The sequence below is a fragment of the Hippocampus bargibanti genome, linkage group LG22, assembly GCF_051943395.1.
Source record: "Hippocampus bargibanti isolate YZ-2025 linkage group LG22, ASM5194339v1, whole genome shotgun sequence".
NCBI classification, from domain to species: Eukaryota; Metazoa; Chordata; class Actinopteri; order Syngnathiformes; family Syngnathidae; genus Hippocampus; species Hippocampus bargibanti.
Genome location: NC_142755.1, coordinates 7,077,051 through 7,103,292, shown reverse-complemented (window position 1 = coordinate 7,103,292; position 26,242 = coordinate 7,077,051). Strand labels below are relative to the sequence as shown.

Sequence of the window (26,242 nt, the reverse complement as noted above, 5' to 3'; positions counted from 1 at the left end):
AACCATAAAAATGGGAATAATCCGTTCCCGGGTTTCCATAAAATATACTTTAACTAAATAAGCCTTAAAACTACACACAACATACCTTCTTCTATGTATAATAAATGTGCTATTGTATTGTAATGAAAGAAATACACTGCATTGTACCATAAAGTCACTTTATTTACATTTGTGATGGTCATTTATGGCTTGATGGCATGGCGTTGCAGGTCGAAGGTCAAAGGGAATTGCTGTTTGGAAAGAGAGGCACATTACATTAGGCTGTGAAATTACTGTGTAAAATAACTTTATTTGCATTTGTGATGGTAATTGATGGCATGGCGTTGCAGGTCGAAGGTCAAAGGGAATTGCAGTTTGGAAAGAGAGGCATTACATGACTGTAATTACAGAAATAAACTGTGCTGTAAAATAAAGTTTTATTGACCTTTTTGATGGTCGTCGATGGCTTATGGAAGGAGAGTCACCTTCCATAAGGACTGTTGCTAACTTAACCTCTGGTGCTGTTCGGTCGTGTGCTTCCGCCGAAGATCACTCCGCCAGCCGTGGTGGGTGTGTATTATGAAAATAGTGCTTATTATAAGGTTTAATTTTCAGAAATTTGACGTTTGTAAGACGAAAAGTTTGTAAATTGAGGTCTCACTGTATATATAGGGCCGATACTACCAGTAAGACTTTAGTTTGCTGACGAAGTTTCTTGGATTAAGAAGCCAAACGTCCGACACCTTCAAAGAAGTACACATGACGACTGAAGAAACCTTTCATATCTTGACTGGAAGATCTTTATTCGAAGAAAAAAAAAATGGAACGGGCGCGTTTACTGGTCAAAGCGCGCCGGGTTTGCCCCCTAATAAACGGGCGCGTTTTGCAGCTCCTGGTACATGGGGGGCGCCGGCTTGAAGATGGCGGGCACAAAGGCGACGGTCGGACGTCTGCCTGCCCGCAGCTGGTGGATGAGGACGGACGACAGAGTCATGCCCAGCAGCTGTTTTAGGGGGGAACAAAGAACCGGGTCACCGCCGGTGTCAAGGTGCCCCAGGAGACCTCCCCCAAACGCTCCTTACCGCCAGGAGGGCCAAGACGAGGGCGATGCCCATGGTGATGTCAAAGGCCAGCAGGACGTAGTGGACGATGATGGGGAAACATGGCTGCGCGAGACGGCAAAAATTGTCACGGTGGAACTGGCGGGTGACGCCGGTGGGCGACGCCGGCGGGCGACGCGGCGGACTAAACTCACCTGGCGGAAGACGGACTTCCTCATCTGGAGCATCATCAGCTGAAAACGCGCCCACACAACACGTCAGTCAATTTTTCTTTTTTTTTTTCTAGCTATCTAGCTAGCTGTCTATTAGCTATCTACCCGCCTAGCTGGAAAGCTAATAGCTGACTATATATTCGCTATCTAGCTGGCTATCTATCCAGCTAGCTAGCTATCTATTCGATATCTAGTAAACTAGCTAGTTAGCTGGCTATCTATTAGCGTTCTAGCTGGCTATCTGTTAGCTATCTATCCAGCTAGCTATGTATTGGCTATTTTCTGTATATTCGGCTGGCTATCTATTAGCTATCTAGCTGGCTGTCTATTAGCTATCTATCCGCCTAGCTGGAAAGCTAATAGCTGGCTATATATTAGCTATCTAGCTTGCTGGCTATCGGCTATCTAGCTGGCTATCTATTTGCTATATGGCTAGCTAGCGAATTGAGTCGGGAAACATGTTGGCTATCTAGCTAGCTATTGGCTGTTAGATATCTATTAGCTGGTTACCTAGCTAGCCATCTTTTTGCTATCTAACTAGATGGCTGGCTACTTATCTAGCTAGCAATTTGCTAACTAATCACGAGCTATTTGCTATCTAACTAGCTAGCTATTAGTTATCTATTAGCTAGCTAACTTTTTATCTATTTGAGTAATTCCGGGTTGAGCGAATGCTGGCGCCGGTGGCTGCCGCTGCTCACCCACAGAAAAACTTCATCCCGTGACTATAAAGTGACCTTGAGAGAGGCACTAAGAAATGAAATGTATTATTATTAGCTAGCTAGTTAGCTGGCTATCTATTAGCTGTCTAGCTATCTATCCAGCTAGCTATTTATTAGCTAGCTAGCTTGTTAGCTGGCTATCTATTAGCTAGGTAGCTATCCTGCGACTGTGCGTCTTGTGACTGTAAAGTGACCTTGAGTTTTGAAAGGCGCTTAGAAATGAAATGTATAATAATAATAATTATTATTATTATTATTATTATTATTATAATTAATGTGGCCTTCATGCCCACTTCTCACATTGTAGTCGACGAGTTGACATTCGCCTTCCACGCGAGCCCCTGGGTCACACAAACACGAGTCCGGGATGTTCTGCCGCCAGTCGTCGTAGCCGAAGATGCCGCAACACCGCATCTGCTCGCACGCACGCACGGGAAGTTAGCTCGTGTCCCATTCGCAGGCCGCACGCCCAACGAGGACGACCTCACCGTTTCCTGAAGGGCGTCGGCGATCTCCTTGGTCTTTTTGTCCGACTGGTCGAGCGGCAGCAGATGTCGGAAGCGCTCGGCCATGACGCCCTCCACCTGCGAGAGCGCCCGAAAAAAAAAAAACAACAACAACAAATGATGTTGTATTAGCTATCCATTAGCTAGATGGCTAGCTGTTAGCTGGCTGGCTGTTAGATGGCTATCTGGTAGTATTATTTTTTTAAAACGATTTTTTTTCCAAATTATTTAGGCCAAATAAATTTTTGGGTAACCCGCCTTCTCACATTTTTTAAAATAAATAAATGCAACAAATAAAATTTTTAAAGACAAGGTGAATTTAAAATTTATTTTAAATTATTTCCATTGGCTTAAAATTAATTGGTTCCCCAAAGGTTTAATAAAATTTTCCCAAAAATAATTTCCCTAAAACCAAAAATAATTAACCTTAGGTATAAAAATTTTTTTTTTAATTTTTAAAACTACAAAAATAATTTTTTATTAAATTTTGATGGTTTTTTAAAGAAATAAATGTCGTTAAAAAGTGGTTTTATTTACCTTTCATGGTGTTGGTGGCTTGATAAATAGTTCCTTTAGGCAAGCTGGCTATTTTAGCTTTCCTTAGCTACTTATTATATTATTCTACCTTCACTCTAAATTTTACTTTACATCCAATAATTTTTCTTTTAAGCGCCCAAAACCCAAGGTCACTTTACCGAAAATCATTTTTTTGGGGTGACACGGAGCCACCGCCCAGCTTATAAGGAAGTAACCAAAAGGTAGAACGTAGCTAACTAACGATAGCCAAGCTAATATTTATAGAAAGTACAGGGACAGAAAAGAGCTAACTCCTATCCATTATAATTATACCGGACGTTCCCCTAACAGAAAAAAGGTAATTTCTTATTTAATTACTTGGGTTTGAAGTGGATTGGTGGTGTAGAGAAAAAAAGGTTCCGGATTGGGACCGGTTTTGGGGCTTATAAAGAAAGGTTATTGATCACGGAGGCTCCATTGGGCCAGACCGCCCAGGGACCCTTCCCAAAGCACCGCCGTTGGGTTCCGGGAGCAATTACGAGCCGGACCACCACAAGGGGCGCGGCGCCGCCGTTTTGCTCCGGGCAAGGGAACAGGGGCGGCCACCACGTACGGCCGGGTCGGCGGGGGCGCCGAACTCCCACGGGGAACGCCAAGGTGACGGCCCACCCGACGCGGACGGGCCCGGGCGCGACCCTCCTCGGGAACGGAGGTGTGACTGGAACAACCCGCCGACCGCTACCTGGGACTGTTACGGCCAGTGGAAGGTGTGACCCTACAAAAAGGGAGGAGAGCCCCTAAATTGGGGACATATTTACGCCAAACCTTCAAAAGTGGTGAGGTCCCAAATTGACTTTAAACCGGCCCCCCCCCCCCCCCAAATTTAAGTGCGCGCAGTGGTGCGGAATTTTTATTTTTCAAGGCCCCAGGGGCGTATAAAAAAGGATCCCCGGAAAGTTTTCCTTTTTAAAATGGCTTCAAATGTTTTGAGGTTTTTTAAAAGATTCCACCGCAAGCCATTTTACCTTTTAAGACCAGCCATTCAGGAATGTTTTTTTGAGTTGGTGGGTCCTGGACTCCGGGCCACCCAACCCGGAAAAGGGCGTCCCCCATAAGATTTTCAGGTTTGGTTGGGGACCCGGTTGCCCCAAAAGCCGCCAAAAGGGGCTCCCCTTTAAGAATTTTCCCTGTGGCATGGCCCAAATGCCTTTTGTGCCCTTTTTTTTTTGAAAATTTCCCCAATTTCCTAAAATGGCCCAAAAAAGCTTTTCGATTCAAACATTTGTTTGTTTCAAACATTTGAACTTTTTAACGGTCAAAAGGCAATTTCCGAAAAGCCATTTTTGACCAAAATGCAAGATTTGGCTAGTCAAAATGGGGGGGCTTTTGAAAAAATTCCACTCTTTTTTTGGAATTTTGGAACCTTTAACTTTTTTTGGTGTTTTGTTTAAAAAAAATTAACTGGTGTTTTGGGTATTTTAGGCTATAAAACTTTTTCTGGTGCTTCAAAAAAGTATCGGTTGTCCTTTAAGACCGGTGGGATACATCAGGGAGTATTATTGCCTGTCCTCCCAGGATCCGTCTAATTACTATTCCCTAATTCAAGGAGTTTAACTTGAACCTTTACCCTCCACAAAGGCGCCTTCGGCCAAACATTTTTTTTACAAAAAAAGTTTGAATAAGTATCCTCAAAATGGGTTTCCGAAAAAGCCGAAACGGAAATGCAGAAAAAAAAAAAAAGAGTTGAATTTAGTTTTTCTGGCTTTTGGCAAAAAGTCGGTCTGCCATCGGCGAAAACCACCCATGTTCATGGACCTGGCATCCAAAGGACTCCCTCCAAGTGTTATAGACCCCTTCAAGCCACACAGTCAATTCCCAAAAAAACCCAATTACCACAATTTTCATTTCAAACCCCTTCAAAAAGAAAAGGTTATTCCAAAATTACTAAAAAAACAACGTTTTCATTGTTCAAATTCAATTGGGTAAAAAATTTTATTTTTTTATTTGACCAAAAGAACTTCCCATTGGAAAGGTTGGAAAACGGGACCCCGAATTCGGAGACAATTAATTTGAGAAAAAGGAGCTTTGAAGGGAGGTGAAACGAAACGGCAGTTCGAAACCAAATTTCGGGAAGGACTACGGAAGAAACTTGAGCGACAGGCCAATGCGCAGAATTGGGGAGCGGAAAGTTTTGGAACCACCGGAAGAAAAATTGGACCGAAAGCCGCCGCGCAGGTTGACTTTCAGGTCTTTTGAGAAGAGCGGTCCGGGGTTTGGCAGGAAAGGCGGGGGCCTCCCAAGTCTCCGCGCAATAGCCCTTCGGGGGGGGGCCGGAAAGGGCCGGGGGGGCCCTTTCCCAATATACCCCTCCAAATATGGCCACTTGCTTCCTGCTTGGAAGGGACCAGAAAAATGTATCAAATAAATAAAATACAATTAAAATTATTTGCTATTATTAGCTATTGACTAGAAAGTAGCTATGTCAAAAGCTATCTATTACTATTTTTAGCTACTAGTTTAAATCTATTTATTGCTTTGAACTGCGTGCTAACGCAAACATCTTTAACTTTTTGCTGAGTTTAATCTTTCTATTGAATGGTTAAAAAAAGATTTATTTAAATCCTTGGTTTTGTCTTTGCTTTTGTGTTTTAATTATTAAAAAATTATTTTACATAACCTTACTTGGGATTTTTTAGCTGGTCCTTTTAATAAAAAAAGGGGGTTACTGTAAATAAGTCTTGTGGGATTTTGAAATTATTTACATTTTTTTTTTTTGTTAAGAATTGAAACATTGCAATGCCTTTTTTCCAGGAAAAAGGTTTAATATTAAAAAATTATAATTTTTTTTTTTTAAAATAGATTTGAAATTAAATGCAATGGCAAAATCCTTATTGGAAAAAGGTCAAATATGCAAAACAAATTTTTAAAAACTTAAAACAAAGAAAGTTTAAAGACAAAACAGGAACTTATTTTGTTTTCGGGTCTTCCACCCGACAAGGGGCCGTTTGTTTTCTTCCCCAAAACGGAATTACGGAAAAAATTTAAATTTTTTGCCTTTCATGACAAGGGCGGTTTCCTTTCAAGGGCGAATTTCGTTTTTAATATTTTTTTTAAATAAGAGGAACCGTCCGTCGTTAGTTTAACCTAAACCCGAATTTTGCCCGGTTATACGATGAAACTAAGAATTTCCGCTGTTTTAGAACTTTTACGAAGGGGGGTTATGCCCAAATATGAACTAAAAAATTTACCAAGGACTAAGCAAGAGGCAAACCAGAACAAAAGGTTTGGCCCCAATTTTACCCCCCCCCCCCCCCCCCCCCCCCCCCCCCCCCCCCCCCCCCCCCCCCCCCCCCCCCCCCCCCCCCCCCCCCCCCCCCCCCCCCCCCCCCCCCCCCCCCCCCCCCCCCCCCCCCCCCCCCCCCCCCCCCCCCCCCCCCCCCCCCCCCCCCCCCCCCCCCCCCCCCCCCCCCCCCCCCCCCCCCCCCCCCCCCCCCCCCCCCCCCCCCCCCCCCCCCCCCCCCCCCCCCCCCCCCCCCCCCCCCCCCCCCCCCCCCCCCCCCCCCCCCCCCCCCCCCCCCCCCCCCCCCCCCCCCCCCCCCCCCCCCCCCCCCCCCCCCCCCCCCCCCCCCCCCCCCCCCCCCCCCCCCCCCCCCCCCCCCCCCCCCCCCCCCCCCCCCCCCCCCCCCCCCCCCCCCCCCCCCCCCCCCCCCCCCCCCCCCCCCCCCCCCCCCCCCCCCCCCCCCCCCCCCCCCCCCCCCCCCCCCCCCCCCCCCCCCCCCCCCCCCCCCCCCCCCCCCCCCCCCCCCCCCCCCCCCCCCCCCCCCCCCCCCCCCCCCCCCCCCCCCCCCCCCCCCCCCCCCCCCCCCCCCCCCCCCCCCCCCCCCCCCCCCCCCCCCCCCCCCCCCCCCCCCCCCCCCCCCCCCCCCCCCCCCCCCCCCCCCCCCCCCCCCCCCCCCCCCCCCCCCCCCCCCCCCCCCCCCCCCCCCCCCCCCCCCCCCCCCCCCCCCCCCCCCCCCCCCCCCCCCCCCCCCCCCCCCACCCCCCCCCCCCCCCCCCCCCCCCCCCCCCCCCCCCCCCCCCCCCCCCCCCCCCCCCCCCCCCCCCCCCCCCCCCCCCCCCCCCCCCCCCCCCCCCCCCCCCCCCCCCCCCCCCCCCCCCCCCCCCCCCCCCCCCCCCCCCCCCCCCCCCCCCCCCCCCCCCCCCCCCCCCCCCCCCCCCCCCCCCCCCCCCCCCCCCCCCCCCCCCCCCCCCCCCCCCCCCCCCCCCCCCCCCCCCCCCCCCCCCCCCCCCCCCCCCCCCCCCCCCCCCCCCCCCCCCCCCCCCCCCCCCCCCCCCCCCCCCCCCCCCCCCCCCCCCCCCCCCCCCCCCCCCCCCCCCCCCCCCCCCCCCCCCCCCCCCCCCCCCCCCCCCCCCCCCCCCCCCCCCCCCCCCCCCCCCCCCCCCCCCCCCCCCCCCCCCCCCCCCCCCCCCCCCCCCCCCCCCCCCCCCCCCCCCCCCCCCCCCCCCCCCCCCCCCCCCCCCCCCCCCCCCCCCCCCCCTTTCTTCCCAAAACCTCCCCAACGTGACAAGCTGGCAAGTCCCGCAGTCAAGGGATTGGGCCTACGTTCGCCAACTGCCCGGTGGGTCCACGCGGACCTCCACGGGTCCGGCACTTTAGGGGGTTGTCCGTGTTGCCCCATGGAAGCCCCGCCCCTTTTCCCCGGGACCCTAAGTGGGGACCCGGGCGCCCAATTCGAGAGTTCCCCCCTACCCTCCTTTTGACTTGACCTTCCCGGGAAAACCCGGAAAACCCAGGAATGAATCCATGTGTTTTTCAGCAAAAGAATTAGGTTTTTGAATTTTTTTTTTTTAATCTCCTTAAAGGTAAATCTCAAATTTCGGGTAAACATTTAAAAAAAACCCAACGATTATAAAACAACCAAATTTCTGCTTTTATTTGGGGGAATAAAAAGTAATTTAATTTTGTTTTCAGGGAAAGTTTTTGGTTCAGATTCCACCTCTAAAACTTAAACTTTTTGTTAAAAGTTTTTAATCAACCTTTGGTGATTGTAAAAATAACGGACGCCTACAAAAAGGGGCAATTGTCTTTTAAATTTTAAAAGGAAAACCAAAACCACAATCTGTTTTAACTCTTAAAACATTTTTTGGCTTTAAAAAAAACAACAGGAAAATTACAAAGACCCAAAATTGGTAGTGGCCCCGATTTTTTTACCCAGGTTTGGGTTCAGGGTTTTGGCCTGCCGTTGACTACGGAAGGCAACTGGCGTCTAAATCCCATTGGTTGGAGTGCTTTTTGGGAACCTCCTTCCTTTTTACAAAGGTCTGAGAGAGACCTTGTGGCAAATTCATAAAAGCCGGGGGTCTTAGCTCTGAACTCCTTGTTTAGCCCAATTTCCGGTGGCCTCGTGGAATTTCCCAATTGGGGGCGTGGGATTTGGGGCCTGTAAATTGAGCCGGGTGCCCAATTACCTTGATTTTGTTTCCTTTACCATACCCGGTTTTCAGACCGCCCTTCCCCCAGCAGTCCCCCTTTCCTCCTCAGACCTCCACCTGCTCCAGTTTGCCTTCACCCCTTAAACTCCTTTTCGGGCCAAGGCAAGGGTAATATTAAGCTATTATGCCGGGTGTTTTTTTTATTGGGCCTCGTTCCCCTTTGAGTTGTTCCATGGCCACCTCCGAGTTGTTGCCTACCTTTGGTAGGAGGCCCATTAGTTGCACAGGCCCCGTGGAACCAAACGTCCCGAGGAGCGTTGAGTCCCCTGAAGAAGGTTGCACAAACATACCCCCAACTGGGGGTCACCTGGGGCAAGTCCAAGTTTGGTGTTGTTTCCATTAGGCGGTTGAGCAGTCTCCAACCAAGGCCTTCGCCCTTTCCGTCCCAGGTTTGGCCCGAGGTGGACAACAAAGGCAATTCGCTCAATCAATGGGACCCTTATTATGAAGCCTTTTTATTCACCTGGGGTTTCATCCCGCAGCCATTAGGGTTGGTGAAATGTTTATTTAACCTTATTCCCTTAACTTCAGCCCAATTTCTACTGGGATTCAAGGGCTGGATGTTACTGCCCATGGGAATAGGCCTTGCGTTGCCAGTTCAAACCTTTAAATGACGGGGGGGTAAAAAAGCCCTCCTATAAATTGTATTTTTTAAAATTTATTTTTGCTTATGCCTTTGCCTGGTTTGAGATCCAAACCCTTCTTCACCTTGGCCTCCCTTGCTGATTGTGGCCCCCAACCGAAAAAAACTTTTTTTCCCAATTTGCCCCAAAAAATTGATGCACCGTGATTACTCCCTCCTGGAAGTTGCCACCCCCACTAAATTTCTTACAACTATTCACGAATGGGGTTCCAAGGCCTTGACAATTCCCAAAGGGGGGCCCGTTCTTATCCAACCCAAACCCTGAGAGGTGGGCATTGACCCTGGCCCCACTTAAAGGACCAAAGCAACTTGTTCGAGTCCGGAAAAGTTGCCTCCGAGGTTTCCACCTTTTGGCTCAGATTTGACAGATCCACTTTATCCAATTCGTTTTGATTGTCCAATTCTGGGCTTGGTGCCGATAAATCCTTCCGGTCTTTAGCTTTGCCGGAGTAGGTCCCGATTCCAGGTGCCCAGGTCCGTGGAATTGCTATTTGCTGAGGATTTGGTTCGTTCATGGTGTCCTGTCCAAACCACAATTCCCAAGGGCCAATTGGGTTTTTCTAAAATTTGGTAGGATTTTCACCCAAAGGGGTTCCACATCATTTGTCGCTCCTGGCAGTGCTCCAACTGGTTTGCCTGGTCCTCACTGAAAACTTCTGGATTACCCATCTAAGGAATTAAGGCTTTGGTGGACCTTGTAATAGGTATGAGCCATGGAGGAAGGCCAATGAAAATGCCATGAATAAAATTGGATTGGTCAAAGGCAGGAGGCAACGGCTGAGAAGCCTGGACTTATTATGTCGGGGTTACTCTGAAATTAACAGCTTCCATTGGTTCCGGTGGTCAAAGTCTTGGTACCGGGCCCAACCCTTCTGAGCTCCCCAATTGCCTCCAACGCCGGTTTGGTTTGCAATTCTTGAACCCCACCCATGGGAAATGGTGAAAGGTAATGGGAAACCCCCGGTACCCCCTTTTTTTAAATTTTTTTAATTTAATGGAAAAACGTTTTAAAAAAAAAAAAAGGGGTAAAAATAAAAACCCAAAGGTTTTTTCCCCCTGGGAAAATTTTTTTAAAAAAAACCCTTTATTTTTTTGGGTTTTCAGGGCGGGAGAGGTTTTTCCAAATAAACCAATTTTGGGGGCGTCCCTTCAAAAATTTGGGGTTTTTTCAGGGGACAAAAAATGGGGGAAAAAAAAATTTTATCAAAAAACCTAAACTAAAGGATAACCTCCCCTTTTTTCCCCACAAAATTTAAAAAACCCAAAAATTTTTTTTAAAAAAATAAAAAAAACCTTTCCAAAAATAATTTTACATAATATTAAAAAAATTTCCCCAAAAAGGGTTTGGGGAAAAGTTGTTTAAAAAAGAAATCCCTTTAAAAAAATTTTAAAATTTTTTATTCGTTTGGGGGGATTTAAAAAAACTTTAAAAAAGGGCCTTTTTTTAAAAAAACCAAATTTTTAAAATGGGTTTATTAAAGGTTTATTTGAAATTTTAAAGGGGAAATTAAAATTTTTTTGGGCCTTCCCCAAATTTTTCCCCGGGTTTTTTAAAAATTTAAAAGGAATCGGAAAAATTTAAGGGAAGTTTTTTAAAGGAAAAAAATAGGGTTTACGAAAAATTTTGGCCCCGGGGGAAAAAAAGGGGGTTAAAACCCCAAAAAATTTCCGGGCTGGGGGGAAAAAAGGGGGCCCCCGGGTTTTGAAAAAACCCGGGCCGGGGGGCCCCGGGCCCCCCCCCGGGGGGGAAAAGGGAAAGGGTGTTAAAAGGTTTTCAGGGGTTTGGGCGGACGAAAAATTTGAAGGGTTTAGGGGGGAAAAGCCGGGGACCCGGGTAAACCCCGGGCCCCAAACCCTTTGGGGGCCAAACGGGCCCACCCTTAAAATTCCCAAAGACTTTATTTAATGGGCCACGGAAAAAATTTTTTCCCCCTTTTCCCCGGGGCCCGGGTTTTAAAATGGGGGTTCCTTTCTTTGGGCATGGGGGGCCCCCCAAAGGGGCAAACCCTTTTTTAGCTTCTCCTTTTATTTTCCCCCCAGGGAAAAAAATTTTTTTTTAAGGGGGAAAACCGGGTCACCTTTTTCAATCAGAGACCCCCAAAGCTTCTCGCCGGGGAAACCCGGCCGGCCCATTTTTGTATTTGGCGGCAACTATGCATTTGTTTCCAAATTTTCCCCCCAAAATTATATTTTGGGTACCCTGGGCCGGCCCGGGGCGCCCCCGGGAAATTTAAATTAGGGGGGGCCTAAAGGGTTTTTTAAACTTTAACGGACCAACCCTCTTTTTTCCCTTTTTTTTTTTTAGCTGGCCATTGCTAACTACCCCACCTTCTGACTTTTTTCCTTTAGTTTTAATTTTATTATTTTATTAATTTTTTAAAAATTGGGCCTTTCCCCTTTAACCTTCTCCCTTTTAAAACCCCTTAAAACCCAAAATTTTTGGCTTTTCGGAAATCCCCCCTTAGCCATTAGCTGTTTTATTACAGCCCACGGGAGCCCTTTTTAGGGCATTTTGTTTTTTGGCTTTGGGGGGTTTTAAAGCGCTTTAAATTTTATAAAAAAAAAAAAAAAAAATTTTTTTCATCCATTCGGGTTTTAGGTTAACCTTCGATTTTTTCCCCCGATGGGGCCCTTTTTAGCCAAATTTGGCAAAACTTCGCCAAAAAAACCCTCCCATTTTAAAACAAACAAATTTTTTTATTTTTTTTTTTTCTTTTTCCCCGGGGGGCCCCTTAAACCCGGGGCCCCCTTTTGGCCCCCAAAAAAAAAAAAAAATGTTTTTTTTTAATTACGATTTTAATGTTTTTCCCATTTAAATTTGCTATTTTTGTAAATTTTCTTTTTTGTTTGGCAAAAATTTTTGGGGCCTTTTCCCCCATTTCCCTTATTAAATTTTAAACCCTTTTTTTTAAAAAAATTTTAAATAATTTTTTAAAAAATAAAATTTTTTTTTAAAAAAATTATTTTTTCCCATATTCTTTTTTTGGGGCCCGAAAAATTGGGGCCGGTTTTCCCCCCCTTTTTAAAAAAAAAAATTTATTTTCCCGCCAAATTTTTCCGAAAGATCCCCAAAAATTTTTTTCCCCCGAAAAAATTTGATTGGGGGGGGGTTTTTTTTTTACCTTTTTTGGGGGGGACCCGGGCTTTTTGTTCCCGGGGGAATAAAAAAGCTATTTTAAATCAAAAAAAAAAAAAAAAATTTAAAGTTTAAAACTTTTTTTGGGGCAAAAAGGGGATGGCCCTTTTTGGGGCCTTAAAAAATTCCCCCATTAAAAATCTACTTTAAAAACCAAAAACCTTTATTTTTCTTTTTTTTTTAGATTTTTACTTAAATTTAAAAATTTTAAAGGTTTTTGGGAAAAAATTTTTTTTTTTAAAAAACTTTTTTGATTTTTTTTTTAAAACTACATTTTGGGAATTCCCCTCCTTTTTAAAAAAAATTTTCCCTAAAAAAAGGGGTCACAAATTTAAAACTTTTTTTTTAGGGCCGGAAAAAGGCCCCAAAAAATTTAAAATAACCCAAAAAAACCCAAGAAAAAAAAATTATTTCCCCCCAAAAAAAAAATTTTCTATTTTAAAAACTCCCAAAAACCTTTTGTTTTTCTTTTTTTGGGGAAAAAAATAGTTTGGGGGGTTTTTCCCCCGGGCCTTGTTTGAAAACCGGTTTTAAAGGGAAATTTAAAATTTTTAAATTAAACCCATTGAAACCCGGGTTTAAAATTCCAAGAGCTTTTATTGGGGACATCCAAAAAATCCTTTTTCCCCCTTTAAAAAAGGTCCCTTTTGGGAAAATTTTTCGGGGGAAAAAGGGGCGGGCCCGGGGCGGGGGCCTTAAACCCCGGGGAAAACCAAATAAAAAAGAAAAGGGCCGCCCCCAAATCTTTAAAAATTTGAGGGAAAAACTTTTTGAACCCTTTTGAAAAATTTAAAAGGGAGCCCCGGGAAAAAAGGTAAATTTTTAATTTAAATTTGTTTTTTCCAAAGTGTGGGCCCCCCAAAAAAAAAGGGCCCCCCCCCCCCTTTAGGTTTGGGTTTGAAAATAAATTTTTTTAACACCCTATTGGGACCCCGGAGGGCCCCTTATAAAAAAATTTTTTGGGATTAGGGTTCACCCCAAATTTTCCCCAAAAAACCCAAAAAGGGTTTTTTGGGTTTAAAAAAAACCCAAAGGACCCCCTAAAAGGGGGTTTCCTTTCCCGGTCCCTAAATAAACCCCAAATTTTCCCCAAAAACCAAAACCCCCCTTTTTTAAGGGGGGTGGCCCCCGGTTTTTTTGGGATTTCCCCCCAAAAAAAAGGGAAAAAATTTTCCCAAATTTTTTTTGGGGTTTTGGGTTTAAAATAAAATTTTTCCCCAAAAAAGCGGCGCCCCCCCCCCCAAAATCCCGTTTTTTATTTTTTTCTTTTTTTGGGGGCTGGAAAAAATTCTCGGGTTTTTAATTTAAAATTTAAAACTTTTGGGGTTTAAAAAAAAGGGTTTTCCAAACCCAATTTTAATTTTTTTGCCCTTTCCCCAAAAGGGTTTAAGGGCCCCAAAAAAAAACCCCCCAAAAAAAGGCCCCGTTTTATTTTTTTTTTTTCGGGGCCCGGTTTTGACCCAAAAGCCCAAACCCAAAGGCCTTTGAAAAAGCCCGGGAAAAAAGGGAAAAAAAAAAGGAAATTTTTTTTTTTTTTGAAAAAACCCTTTGGGAAAAACCCCTTTTGGGCTTCCCGGCAAAAAAAATTTTTCCTTATTTAAAAATGAAAAAAATTTTAAAAAACCCCTTTTAAATTTAAAATTTAAGACCCTTTAACCCAAAAACCCAAAAAAAACCCCTTTTTTCCCTTTTTATAAAAAAGGGTTTTTAAAAAATTCCGGGGGGAAATTTGGGGCCCAAACCTTTCGGGATTTAAAAAAAAAAACCCTTTTTTTTGGGAAACAGGGAAAAGGCCCCCCAAAAAAACAACGTTAGGGCCGGCCTGGCCTTTTGGGGGAAATTTAAACCCCCCAAAAAACCCCCCACTAAAATTTTTAAAAGGGGGGTTTACTGACCCAAGTTCCCAAAACCCCAACCCAACCCCGGGAAATGACCCCGGGGGGAAAAAGGGGCCCGGTTTGGGGCGGGAAAAAAGCCCCAAAACCCCCGGGTTCCCCCGAAAACCAAAAAAATTTAAATTTATTTGTAATTTGAGCCAAAAAGTAAATTAAAAAACCCTAAATTTTCCCAATTTTATTTTAAACCCCCCCCCCCCAAATTTCCAAAACTTTTTCCCAATTGCCCAATTATTTGGGGTTTTTTTTCCCCAAAAGGCCCTTTAAAAAATGCCCCAAAAAGTTGTTTGGGTTTAATTTTTTAAAATTGGAAAAAACTTCCATTGGGTTTTAAAAGGGGCCCCCAAAAAAAATTTTTTAAAAAACAGCTGGGAAATTTAAGAAGGGTTTTTTTTTTTTGGGGGGAAGTCCTTTGGGTTTCCCCGGCAAGGGAAAAAAATTTTTTTTTATAGTTTTTTTAAAGGGGCCCAAAATTTTTGGACCCAAAAGGCCAAAAAAAATTTTTAAAAAACCCAAAAAAAGCCTTGGGGGGGTTTTTCCCGGGAGTTCCCCCCCTTTTTTCCCCCCTTTTTTGGGGGGAAAAAAATTTTCCCAAAAAAATTTTTTTTTAAGGGTTAAAAAGTAAAATTTTTTTTTTTTAAACATTTGAAATTTTAAAAGGGGCAAAAAGCTTTATCTTTGAAAAAAGGGTTTTTAATTTTTTCAATTTCCTTACGAAAGGGGCCGTGCCAAACGGAAACCAAAAAAAAAATTTTAAAAAAAAAAAAAAAAAAAAAAAAAAAAAAAAAAAAAAAAAAAAAAAAAAAACCCCCCCCCCCCCCCCCCCCCCCCCCCCCCCCCCCCCCCCCCCCCCCCCCCCCCCCCCCCCCCCCCCCCCCCCCCCCCCCCCCCCCCCCCCCCCCCCCCCCCCCCCCCCCCCCCCCCCCCCCCCCCCCCCCCCCCCCCCCCCCCCCCCCCCCCCCCCCCCCCCCCCCCCCCCCCCCCCCCCCCCCCCCCCCCCCCCCCCCCCCCACAATAGTAATAATAATAACAATAATAATAGGAATAATAATAGTAATAATATTAATAGTAAGAATAATACAATCTGTAATTGTAATAATAATAGTAATAATAATAATAAGAATAAGAATAATAAGAATAGTAATAATAATACTAATAGTAATAATAATAATATTAATAATAATAGTAATAATATTAATAGTAAGAATAATACAATCTGTAATTGTAATAATAATAATAAGAATAATAATACGAATAGTAATAATAATACTAATAGTAATAATAATAATAAGAATAATAATATGAATAGTAATAATAATACTAATAGTAATAATAATAATATTAATAATAATAGTAATAATATTAATACAGTAAAGTCTCGTTATATCGATATTCAAGGGAGTCCGAAAAAATATCGATATAACCGGGACTATCGATAGATCCGCGTGCATAGAAATAGTATCGATATAACCGGGACTATCGATATATCCGATATCGATATAACGAGACTTTACTGTAGTAAGAATAATACAATCTGTAATTGTAATAATAATAATAATAAAATAAATTTCATTTATAAGCGCTTTGCAAAACTCTCAAGGTTACTTTACAGTCGCAGGATCAGTTTTTCTGCGGGTGAGCAGCGGCAGCTACAACCCGGAAGTAACTAAATAGAAAGCTTGCAGATAGCTACTAAATAGCCACCTAGACAGTTAGATAACTAGCTAGATAGCCATCTAGCTAACAAATAGCTAGCTACATAGCTAGCTAGCTAGCCATATAGCTATTATATAGCAAATATATAGAAAATGGATAGCAAATAGATAGCCAGCTAGGTAGATAATATATAGCAAATAGATAGCCAGCTAAGTAGCTAACAGATAGCTAATGGATAGCCAGACAGACCGTTAGCTAACTAGTTAGATAGCAATATGGCTAATAGGTAATTCATTTCTAGCTTATTTGGTTCTGGAATAACATGAGGTGCAAGTGAGGTTGGCTGTCCAAAAGGCAAATGTTGCCCCCTCGTGGAAGGGAAAAACATTGCCAGAGATCTAACCAGCGCTTTATCGGCACCCCCCGCAAGGAAGACCACAAATTCGGGAATGGCAGTGAATGTTCTATGTTGTATTTTTGACATACTTTGCCAATAAATATGATTCTGAATTAGTTCATAAGCTTGTTCATGTGTGAAAATGTTGAAAGAACATCAACATTTTATGCATTTAGCTTCAAGAGATGAACATCTTCCATGTTGTCAAAGGGGCCTTGTATGTCTCATTTGTATACCTCCCAATGTGTGTTTTGAAACACATGCACACCTGTTTCTCGCCTGCATGCCTAACTCCGAAATTGCCTCCCCCCCCCATGTGATCCCACCATTTTCTCACGGGAACGACGCGGCCGCGTCGGACTCACCGTTTTGCGACTGCCACCACGTTTTGAGGCGGTTGGGGGCAAAGGTCGTGACCACATTTTCAATGGTATGGCTCAGTGGGTTAACGTCCTCGTCGTATGGGAGCCTGGAGTCGCAGGGGAAGCAGTTGGTCTCCTCCTGATGGTGAAATCATGCCATTAGAGACCTCTGATGTCAAAAAAAAACTATTTGCTGGATGGCGCTAGGCTGACATTTAACTCATTCGCTGCCATTCCGGAATTTGTTCGGGTTTTCTTCCGGGGGATGTCGGTACAGCGCTGGTCAGACCTCTGGCAATGTTTTCCATGAGGGGGCAACATTTGCATTTTGTCCATGTTAGCGCTTTGTTAAGGTTTCAGCTGTTGTTAAAGATGCTCCCCAACTTACGAACATTCGAGTTACCAATAACAGTACATACAAACATTTTTGCTGGTATGTTCGGACAGAGATGCTGTAAGTTAGATTTTGCTTGCTTGCGATTGACTGCGTACTCTGCTTCACAAACACGCACGAACACTGAAGTTTCAGGGGCTGGATGTTTACGCGACGGACACCCAGGCTGGCCAATCAACGCTATGCTAAAGTCTTGCCAACGAGTTCAAGCCCCGATCTGCCGAGATCGCTTACGATAGAGTATGTGGGCAGAGAGGAAATCCCTCTTCCTTGTTGACGCTCCAGGAGGACGCGATGCATCACAAAAAGTAATGGCTGCTGGCATGTAATATGTCGTTGTACTACAGTATGTGTGAATTTATTGTGCAACTGTTAGAATGTCTTTTTTTATACTTCCCTGTACAGTGTTGGACTTAAACACACATTCCATACAAAATATAGCACTAAGCAACTTACGAACAAATTCACCTTACGAACAACCGCTCGGAACGAATCTCGTTCATAAGGTGGGGAGCGTCTGCGTCTGTATAAATCAATATGTATGTATTGTAATGTGGACAGCCGCCCCCATTTCAAGCTCAGATAACTCCAGACCCATGTAACTTAGGAATTAACTCTTATTCTGATGAAAAAGATAGTGTAAGGTTTCTAACGCTATATTGAATGTTTATGTAGTCCTAAAACTCAACATTCTGTGCGGGTCCTGCAATTTGAGTGAAAATGACAAAAACCCTGGCACTGGAGTGGACACATTTTTTTTCACATCATCTTGCAGTGAATGAGTTAATAATCGCAACACTCGAGTGCATCGCATCTTAGTTCAGAAGACGCTTGATGGGTAAATTCCAGCAAGTGTGACACATGTCCCCCAGCCATATTGGAAAGATACTCGTGTGTGACCTCTGGTACACGTTTCACAATTCTTCCCAAACACAGCTGCAGCGTATCGGGGCTGCCTAACGTCAACAAAGTAAATTAACGACGTTTACCTTATCACGTCAGCCTGTTGTGTGTCTGTGTTAAAAAGTGAAAAGAGTTACCAGTAGCTCTCGTTTTAACGCACAGACTGTACTCATGCTGAAGCACAAAGACACCCCACTGTGCGTGAAACTCCAAAAGGACACAAATGACGCTTTGACGGATACAAGCCAACATGTGTGCCTCCACATAAAGCTTTTTATTGTCCACGTGAGAATGTCTTCACTCCCACTCGTCACCAAAGCGAATTTGACACAGTGCGCGTAGCCATTGTGATCGAATATCATCTTAAAGGACAACCGACGTCTCCGGACAACTTGTGTCCATAATTTGTAAAATGGAGCGTCTGTACAATTACAGAGACAGAAGCAGTGTTTGGCTCACACTTCGATATACAGTAAAGTCTCGTTATATCGATATCGGATATATCGATAGTCCCGGTTATATCGATACTATTTCTATGCACGCATGGAGAAAATTACATGCAAACAGGGTTGGATATATCGATAGTCCCGGTTATATCGATATTTTTTCGGACTCCCTTGAATATCGATATAACGAGACTTTACTGTATATTCGAATGGCTATGCTACTCGATTTGGCCGCTCGAGGGCATTAAAAGTAAAATACAAACACTCCCCAACTTACGAACGAGATACGTTCTGAACGTTCGTTTGTAAGGTGAATTTGTTCGCAAGTTGCTTCAGTGTTATATTTTGTATGGAATGTATGTTTAAAGCTTATGTAAGTATGTTTAAAGTTTATAAGTATGTTAAAGGCTTGTATAAGTAACCTGTATTGGTTTGTACTGAAAAATAAACATTTAATAAAATAGATGCTCTATAACAGGGGTGTGAAAGTCATTTTTTGCCGCGGGCCCCATTGTAGTTCTGGTTTCCTCTCAAGGGCCGTTATGAATTTTGGAAAGCCATTTGAATGTTTAATCACCTCCGCATATTATATATAGAACGCACAACTAATTAATGAATAACTAGTTTTCAAATCTGAAGTCAAGAATGACTGTTATTGTGGTTTACATCCAAAAGTATGACATTTTGGTTCCGATTTTAACAAGCATCATGGAATTTCACAAGTTTGAAATGCTTTTGCGGGCCGAAAAAAAATGATGGGGCGGACTGGATTTGGCCCCCGGGCCTTGACTTTGACACCAGGACAGAATACTTCATATGTTACGACAAAAATGCTCGTATGTACCGTTGTTCGTAATGCGAGTGTTCGCAAGTAGAGGATTATCTGTAGTTTCTCTCAAATTTAAGTTCAGATGTCAATGCTGGGGGGGGGGGGGGGGGAATGATAAAAGGGTAGCTTCTCAAACCATAAATCAACCTCCTACACACATTTCTCAGCCTCGGAATTCTCGCTATAGTTTTATGGGGTTGCGATGTCCCGACATTGTAACAATAAGTCATTCACGCATCTCCATTTTCATCCAAATCTACTTACCTCTAGGTGTCCCACGATGCAGAAGGTTTCGCCTCCACGCAGGCCGCATGTGGACGACGCGTTGAGCTTGTGAGCGCGTCCAATCAGCAGATCCCCCGTGGCAGGGTAGCAACTGCCCTCCCTGCATACATCGGCCAACTCGGGGGCCTGCGTCCAGGTGGGACACCACAATGCCGCTAAAAAGGAGGAGAGGGTAACCCATCATCATCCTCACACACATCCAGCTCACTTAAAGGACAGCCGACGTCTCCGGACAAGTTGTGTCCATAATTTGTAAAATGGCTTCAAATGACTTCTACTGGGTGTATTTTAATAAGATTCCACCGCATATAGCTAGATTTTATGTTTTAAGACTCGCTCTGAATATTCAGGAAGTCTTGTTTTTGAGTTGGTGACGAGTCCGTACGTGACGTCATGAAAGGACCGCCCCCTGACCGTAAAAAAAGACGCATTGTAGCGTCCTTCCATCACGTCAATGTATTTTGCTGTACATGTTTGGTCTGAGAACCGTGTTGCACCCAAAAGCCGCCAGAAGAGGGAGTCCAAGCTCCATATAAGGAATTTATCACCCTGTGGAAGCGAAGGTGGCCACTGGAGGTAGCCGTTTTGTGCCTCTTTTCTGGTGATCCATTGTTGCCCCAATGTTGCCTCAAAATGGCATGGAATAAATTATTTAATCGATTGCAAACATGTATGCTTTCCTCTTCAGAACTATTTGAATCACATTCATAACTGGATGTGTAACAAGAAAGCATATTCTCCGAATCTGAAGCCATTGTTTGGATTCTCCAGCAATGCAAGACATCTTGGTGTGACGTCACGAACTGGGGGAGGGACTTTCTGAAAATGCCCAATTCGCAGCTCAATTTTTTTTGCAGATTTTGAACACTATAAGTCATTTTTATTGGTGTTTTGCATTTGACTAAAAATATCATACTGCGTGTTTTGGGTATTTTAGATGCTATCAAACGTTTTTCTGGTGTCAATTAAAAGACAAAAAAGTGACGTCGGTTGCCCTTTAAACCTAAGCTACTGTAATGACAAGTAATAGCTGGCATGTGGCTTCCATTAAAAGCCATGTTGTTGTTTCCTTTTTTGGCAACGATGAACAAAACATGACATTTACCCCCCACAGACCATCCACCACTTATGTTTTCCCCATTAAACTCACCAAAGGTTGTCCAAATTGGGATAAGCAGCAACATGTCGGAGCTCCGACACCCTGTCCACAGTCTTGATGGCTCCTGTATCTTTTTCTGTGTGTGTGTGTGTGTGTGTGTGTGTGTGTGTCTCTCTCTCTCTAGAAGTTTGTACGTGTGTGTGAGCACAGAAAAAAATCTGAGGCGTGGGAGTTTTCCTTGGAGTCCACATCCCGCGACCAACAGCTCCTCCCAAATGTCAGTGATGCGCCCCCTTTTGGTCAAAATGTGTTACAATTGGGAAAACTGGACCTCACCACTGCCAACATTTTTTTTTTTTGCGTGATCACTACAAATGAAGTGGGCAGCTCGGTATCGAGTAGTTAGCACGCCTGCTTCACAGTGCAAAAGTCGTGAGTTCAAAACCAAGTGCGACTTCCCTATGTGGAGTTTGCCCGCGTGGGTTTTCTCCTGGTCTTCTGGTTTCCTCCCACATTCCAAAAACAAGCATGGCAGGCTTATTGAACACTCGAAATTATCCCTGTGAGTGTGTGTGCAAATTTGGTTGTCTCTGTGTGCCCCGCGATTGGCTGGCAAGCGATTCAGGGTGTCCCCAGCCGAGTACCGACGACGGCCGGGGTAGGCTCCAGCACCCCTCGCGACGCGAATGAGGATTACTCGGAAGGGACACTTACATCTTGTAAAATTAAAAAGAGCTGTCAGTTTAAAAATACATTTTGTTTATTGATTAAAAACGTAGTTTTGTCAGCCCAGTTAATGTATCATAATATCAGCTGTATTTACATTTTCTAATATTTTTTCCTAAATTGACTGCGCGTGAAAGCGGGCCTTATGTTTGCTGAGCGCTCAGTTTCCGGTGGAAGGGGACTTTTTTAGCTGACGGACAGGAAGAAGCGTGAGGTTAACTCGGTAAGTTTCGAACTTGTACTTGTCTCTTTTTGATACGTTTTGTGCGCAGAAGTTTATTGCCGGTTTAGGGAATAGCAAGCCGCAGTATTATAAAGGACGTAAAAGTCCAACACGAGCGTACATTTTGAAACTTGTACTTGGAGACCGCGGTTACCCCCCGCATAGTACACGTGATGGAATCGACCACATGAAACATCGCCTGTTTTATTTGGGTTTGGGAAAAACGTATATCTAACATTTAGCTATTTTACACTATTTTTTCATTTGTAGGTTTTCACAGTACTACATTCACTTTTTGGAAACGTCGAGAACATGTGGAGAAGAGCTTCAGCACAGGTGGGTCGGCAAACTAAGAATTGTACGATCGATTGACCGATATATTGCAACGCTGCTCGTTTACACGGGCCAATGTTTATTTTTAGACGTTTGGTTGTTTCAAATCAACAAATCTCCGTAAAGATGGAAAAAAAATACATTGAAAGTTAATGTGCTAAATAAATCCCCGTCATTTTCCAGGTGCTCAGGCAGTTCATTAGAAACAACACAACTGACTCCAGCCTCATCCTGGAAAGATGTGAGTGGACACTATTCATTTCTCAACTTCATTTGTAACCTACTTTTAGAATAGCTCCATACAAAGCGACATACACGGGGTCGGAAAAAAAACGCTAAAAGACCCCCCCCCCCCTTACAAGCAGCAGCTTGTGGCCCCATTGGAGGTGTTGAATGAGAACTATGTAACTCTAAAATAAAGGGCGATACTGTCTAAGCACCTGTAAGTCATCAGAATCCACCGTTTCTTCTTTATTCCGGCAGCAATAAATCGTGTCCAGTTGTTGGGCCGAGTGGGCCAGGAGCCCGTGATGAGACAAGTGGATGGCCGTAACCCTGTCACCATCTTCTCCTTGGCCACTAATGAAATGTGGCGCTCCGGGGAAGGCGAGACCGCCTCGTCAGGTATTCAAACCGGCGTCGATGGTTGACATTTGGCTAGAGATTGCACACACTCGCTTCGAAATGGCATAAATCTTATACATAATATATATATACACACACAGTAAAGTCTCGTTATATCGATATTCAAGGGAGTCCGAAAAAATATCGATATAACCGGGACTATCGATATATATCGATATATTAATGTACATTTCTCCACTGTGAGACTAATAAAGGCATATCCAATCCAATCCAATATCCGACCCTGTTTGCATGTAATTTTCTCAGTGCGTGCATTGGATTGGATTGGATATGCCTTTATTAGTCTCACAGTGGAGAAATAGTATCGATATAACCGGGACTATCGATATATCCAATATCGATATAACGAGACTTTACTGTGTGTGTGTGTATATATATATATATATAATTAGAATTCAGTGAGACCTAAACTTACAAACACCTTAACTTACAAACTTTTCGTCTTACAAACGTCAAATTTCTGAAAATTAAACCTTATATTAAGCACTATTTTCATAATACACACCCACTACGGCTGGCGGAGTGATCTTCGGCGGAAGCACACGACCGAACAGCACCAGAGGTTAAGTTACCAACAGTCCTTATGGAAGGTGACTTTCCTTCCATAAGCCATCAACGACCATCAAAAAGGTCAATAAAACTTTATTTTGCAGCAGTTTATTTCTTTAATTACAGTCCTTATGCAATTCCCTTTGACCTTTGACCTCCAATGCCATTCCATCAAGCCATAAATGACCATCACAAAAGTAAATAAAATGACTTTATGATACAATGCAGTGTATTTCTTTCATTGCAATACAATAGCACATTTATTATACATAGATTAAGGTATGTTGTGTGTAGTTTTAAGGCTTATTTAGTTGAAAAGTATATTTTATGGAAACCCGGGAACGGATTATTCCCATTTTAATGGTTTCCTATGGGAAATTTCTTTTTGAGATACACACTTTTCGCCTTACACACTCTGTCTGGGAACCAATTAAGTTCGTAAGTTGAGGTCTCACTGTATGTCTCTTTGCCCTTGGCTAACTGCAAGTGGACTATCTCCCCTATAGAGGGTGCTCGTGGATAGGCTAATTTATATGCTATGGAAAGGCGAAAATGTAAGGCCATATTGGGATCTGTAATATTGGGCCATCTGCTGTTAACATTGTCCTCAAGAGCTTTGATAGGCGCTTATAAATAAAATTATTTATTATTATTATTATCATCACCTATAGGACAAACGAAGCCTCCGGACAAGTTGTGTCCATAATTTGTAAAATCACTTCAAATGACTTCTACTGAGTGTATTTTACAAAGATTCCACCGCATATAGCATCTATATTTTACGTTTTAAGACTCTCGCTGAATATTCAGGAAGTCTTGTTTTTGAGTTGGCGACGATACCTACCGTGATGTCACCGTAGGTATTGTCACTTACCGGGAAAGCGATACACAATGCATTCTGGGTAGTTTGTTTGGTCTGAAAACTTTGTGTTGATGCCGAAATTAGAAGGAAAACATATAAATAACGCGATGTTGAATCATTGTGTGTTGCACCAAGACTACTATTTGATACTAGTTGACACAAATTCCAAAGAGACAAATCAGCCCATTTCCAACGGAGTTTGGGTGCCATTTTGAGCATTTTCTGGGACGCTCCCATTTCAGTCCAGATGCCTCAAAATGACACGGAATGACTTCTTTAATCGATTGCAAACATGTATGCTTTCCTCTTCAGAACTATTTGAATCATATTCATAACTGGATGAGTAACAAGAAAGCATCTTGTCCGAATCTGAAGCCATTGTTTTGATTCTCGAGCAAGGCAAGACGTCTTGGCGTGACGTCACGAACAAGGGGGCGGGACCTTCTGAAACTGACCATTTCCGTGTTCATTTTGAAGTACAGTAAAGTCTCGTTATATCGATATTCAAGGGAGTCCGAAAAAATATCGATATAACCGGGACTATCGATATATCCGACCCTGTTTGCATGTAATTTTCTCAGTGCGTGCATAGAAAGAGTATCGATATAACCGGGACTATCGATATATCCGATATCGATATAACGAGACTTTACTGTATTTTTTTTGACACTTTCAGTCATTTTTATTGGTGATTTTCATTTGACTAAAAATATCAGCCTGCGTGTTTTGGGTATTTTATAAAACGTTTTTCTGATGTCAGCTAGGAAACAAAAAAGTGATGTCGGTTGTCCTTTAATTGAAGGAGAGGTGTTACATTTAATCCAATTGACTTTATTCTATGACATGGTAGAATAGGCAAATCTGGTGTATATATAAAAAAAATTTCAATCACATTTCAATCTTGTTTTGTCTTGATAGGTGACATCAGCCAAAAGACAACATGGCACCGCGTGTCGGTCTTCAAACCGGGTTTGAGGGACGTGGCCTACCAGTACGTCAAAAAAGGGTATGAACTACTCAAAGTGACTGCGAATCGTCTATTTGCTCACTCCGCTTAACACCCCCGAGTTGCATCACGCAGGGCCAGGATTCTTGTGGAGGGGAAGTTGGATTACGGTGAGTATGTGGACAAGAACCAAGTGAGACGGCAGGCCACGACCATCATCGCAGGTTTGGAAGAGCAACAATGAAAGTGAATCCCGTGAGCCCACATGGCAAAATAAAATAAAATAACATAAAAATGACCTGTTTTCTTAGACAACATCATCTTCCTGAGCGACAATGTTCGCGACAGAACATGAAGGCCTCGCTGTTCTGGACCCTCCTCCCACTTTTTTTGTTTTGTTCATTATATATACACTGCTGAGTGTGTACCGAAAAGGACCCAGGCGCTACAGTCACGGATTGTTTTGACGACGCAATTTGAATCCACACAAAATGCGTGTCGACTGCGGTGCCTTCTACTTGCGGGGGAAAGTCATCCGGTCGGTTCTCCAAATGGATCACACAATCCTTGCATTGATTTTTGCAATGTAGTTTGTGTACAAAATGTCTCAAGGATACCTTTTCCCTCCAAAGTGGTAAGACCAAGTGTCCCTGTCACATTGTATAGAAGTAAAAAATGACCCGTTGTATTTCTTGTGATTTAGAGTTGGCTAAAAACTGACTATAAATTATTATTGAAACATTCTAAGCACACGCCCGTTTTCGTGTTTCATTCTCAGCTTGCAGCTGTTTGTGTCGCATTTCCTTCGAAATTGGCTGCTTTCACTCACCATGACAAAACGTTGGAAGTCAACATTTTGGGCGTTTATGACGTTATTTCACGATGTCGCCCACGGTGACAAAAAACATCATTGAAATAGCCAAATGTCAAAGTAGAATTAAAACGTTAAACTAAAACGTTTTTTGGACTAGTTGTCATTTGAAAGTGACAATTTAACGATTGTTTACAGGCGGGCTATCGTGGCTGCTGGGATTCTTGGCCTTAGTTGATTGGACGAGTTGGGGCTTGAAGTCGCTTCTCATTGGTTGTTTGGGTTGTCGGTCAAAATCAATTCGCGTTCACTACGGAAACCCGATTTGACACCCGCATGCGCATCTGTAATTTAACCGGAGATGGAAAAAAATAAAATATCTGTTAACTATCAAATCGAATCAGATTTTTTTTTTCGTGATGTTAATTTTAATCGATGTCGGGGTATATTTGTTTGCCGTGAAACACCCGAGTTTTTTTATTTTTATTTTCTAGGCCAAGAGCCGATGTAGCAAAGGCGGAGCTTATTTTGAAATCGACTACCGGAAATATTAACATTTTTGCTTGACTGCAGCTGGAACTCATCAAAGAGCGAATAACTTTGTTACTATCAG

General features: G+C 43.9%; 3 protein-coding genes across 7 annotated transcripts; 1 reads left to right on the top strand and 2 right to left on the bottom strand.

Annotated features, from left to right (window-relative positions):
* Positions 1-752: 752 nt before the first annotated feature.
* LOC148881850 (tetraspanin-8-like) lies at positions 753-2,621 on the bottom strand. Its single transcript, XM_088988585.1, has 5 exons — positions 2,463-2,621; positions 2,275-2,388; positions 1,235-1,273; positions 1,062-1,145; positions 753-982 (listed from the first exon to the last, which is right to left on the bottom strand). Exons 1-5 carry the CDS (start codon positions 2,544-2,546, stop codon positions 845-847), a joined length of 459 nt encoding a protein of 152 aa, XP_088844711.1. The 5' UTR covers positions 2,547-2,621; the 3' UTR covers positions 753-844.
* Positions 2,622-15,513: 12,892 nt separating this feature from the next.
* LOC148881849 (laminin subunit beta-1 variant-like) lies at positions 15,514-20,710 on the bottom strand. The gene is made up of 3 exons (XM_088988592.1): positions 20,586-20,710; positions 19,415-19,590; positions 15,514-16,717 (listed from the first exon to the last, which is right to left on the bottom strand). The coding sequence occupies exons 1-3, from the start codon at positions 20,617-20,619 to the stop codon at positions 16,550-16,552; spliced, it is 378 nt and encodes a 125-aa protein (XP_088844718.1). The 5' UTR covers positions 20,620-20,710; the 3' UTR covers positions 15,514-16,549.
* On the top strand, positions 19,433-26,024 carry ssbp1 (single-stranded DNA binding protein 1). 5 transcript variants are annotated; one of them, XM_088988591.1, is made up of 8 exons: positions 19,433-19,571; positions 20,722-20,811; positions 21,754-21,819; positions 22,000-22,057; positions 22,300-22,440; positions 24,791-24,878; positions 24,954-25,042; positions 25,130-26,024. In XM_088988591.1, exons 3-8 carry the CDS (start codon positions 21,796-21,798, stop codon positions 25,171-25,173), a joined length of 444 nt encoding a protein of 147 aa, XP_088844717.1. In that variant the 5' UTR covers positions 19,433-19,571; positions 20,722-20,811; positions 21,754-21,795; the 3' UTR covers positions 25,174-26,024. The 5 variants fall into 5 exon arrangements, with proteins under 5 accessions (XP_088844717.1, XP_088844716.1, XP_088844714.1 ...); XM_088988590.1 differs by having other exon boundaries at positions 19,435-19,571; positions 20,719-20,811; XM_088988588.1 differs by having other exon boundaries at positions 19,468-19,607; positions 20,719-20,811.
* Positions 26,025-26,242: the final 218 nt, after the last annotated feature.

Coding starts and splice junctions, on each gene's coding strand:
- LOC148881850 (XM_088988585.1), bottom strand. CDS start 2,546: ATGGCCGAGCGCTTCCGACATCTGCTGCCGCTCGACCAGTCGGACAAA. Junction 1,146..1,234: donor GGAAGTCCGTCTTCCGCCAG/GTGAGTTTAGTC, acceptor CGTCTCGCGCAG/CCATGTTTCCCCATCATCGT. Junction 983..1,061: donor TCGTCTTGGCCCTCCTGGCG/GTAAGGAGCGTT, acceptor CCCCTAAAACAG/CTGCTGGGCATGACTCTGTC.
- ssbp1 (XM_088988591.1), top strand. CDS start 21,796: ATGTGGAGAAGAGCTTCAGCACAG. Junction 21,820..21,999: donor GGAGAAGAGCTTCAGCACAG/GTGGGTCGGCAA, acceptor GTCATTTTCCAG/GTGCTCAGGCAGTTCATTAG. Junction 24,879..24,953: donor TACCAGTACGTCAAAAAAGG/GTATGAACTACT, acceptor TGCATCACGCAG/GGCCAGGATTCTTGTGGAGG.
- LOC148881849 (XM_088988592.1), bottom strand. CDS start 20,619: ATGTTGCTGCTTATCCCAATTTGGACAACCTTTG. Junction 19,591..20,585: donor CCCAATTTGGACAACCTTTG/GTGAGTTTAATG, acceptor CCTCCTTTTTAG/CGGCATTGTGGTGTCCCACC. Junction 16,718..19,414: donor GCATCGTGGGACACCTAGAG/GTAAGTAGATTT, acceptor TTTCACCATCAG/GAGGAGACCAACTGCTTCCC.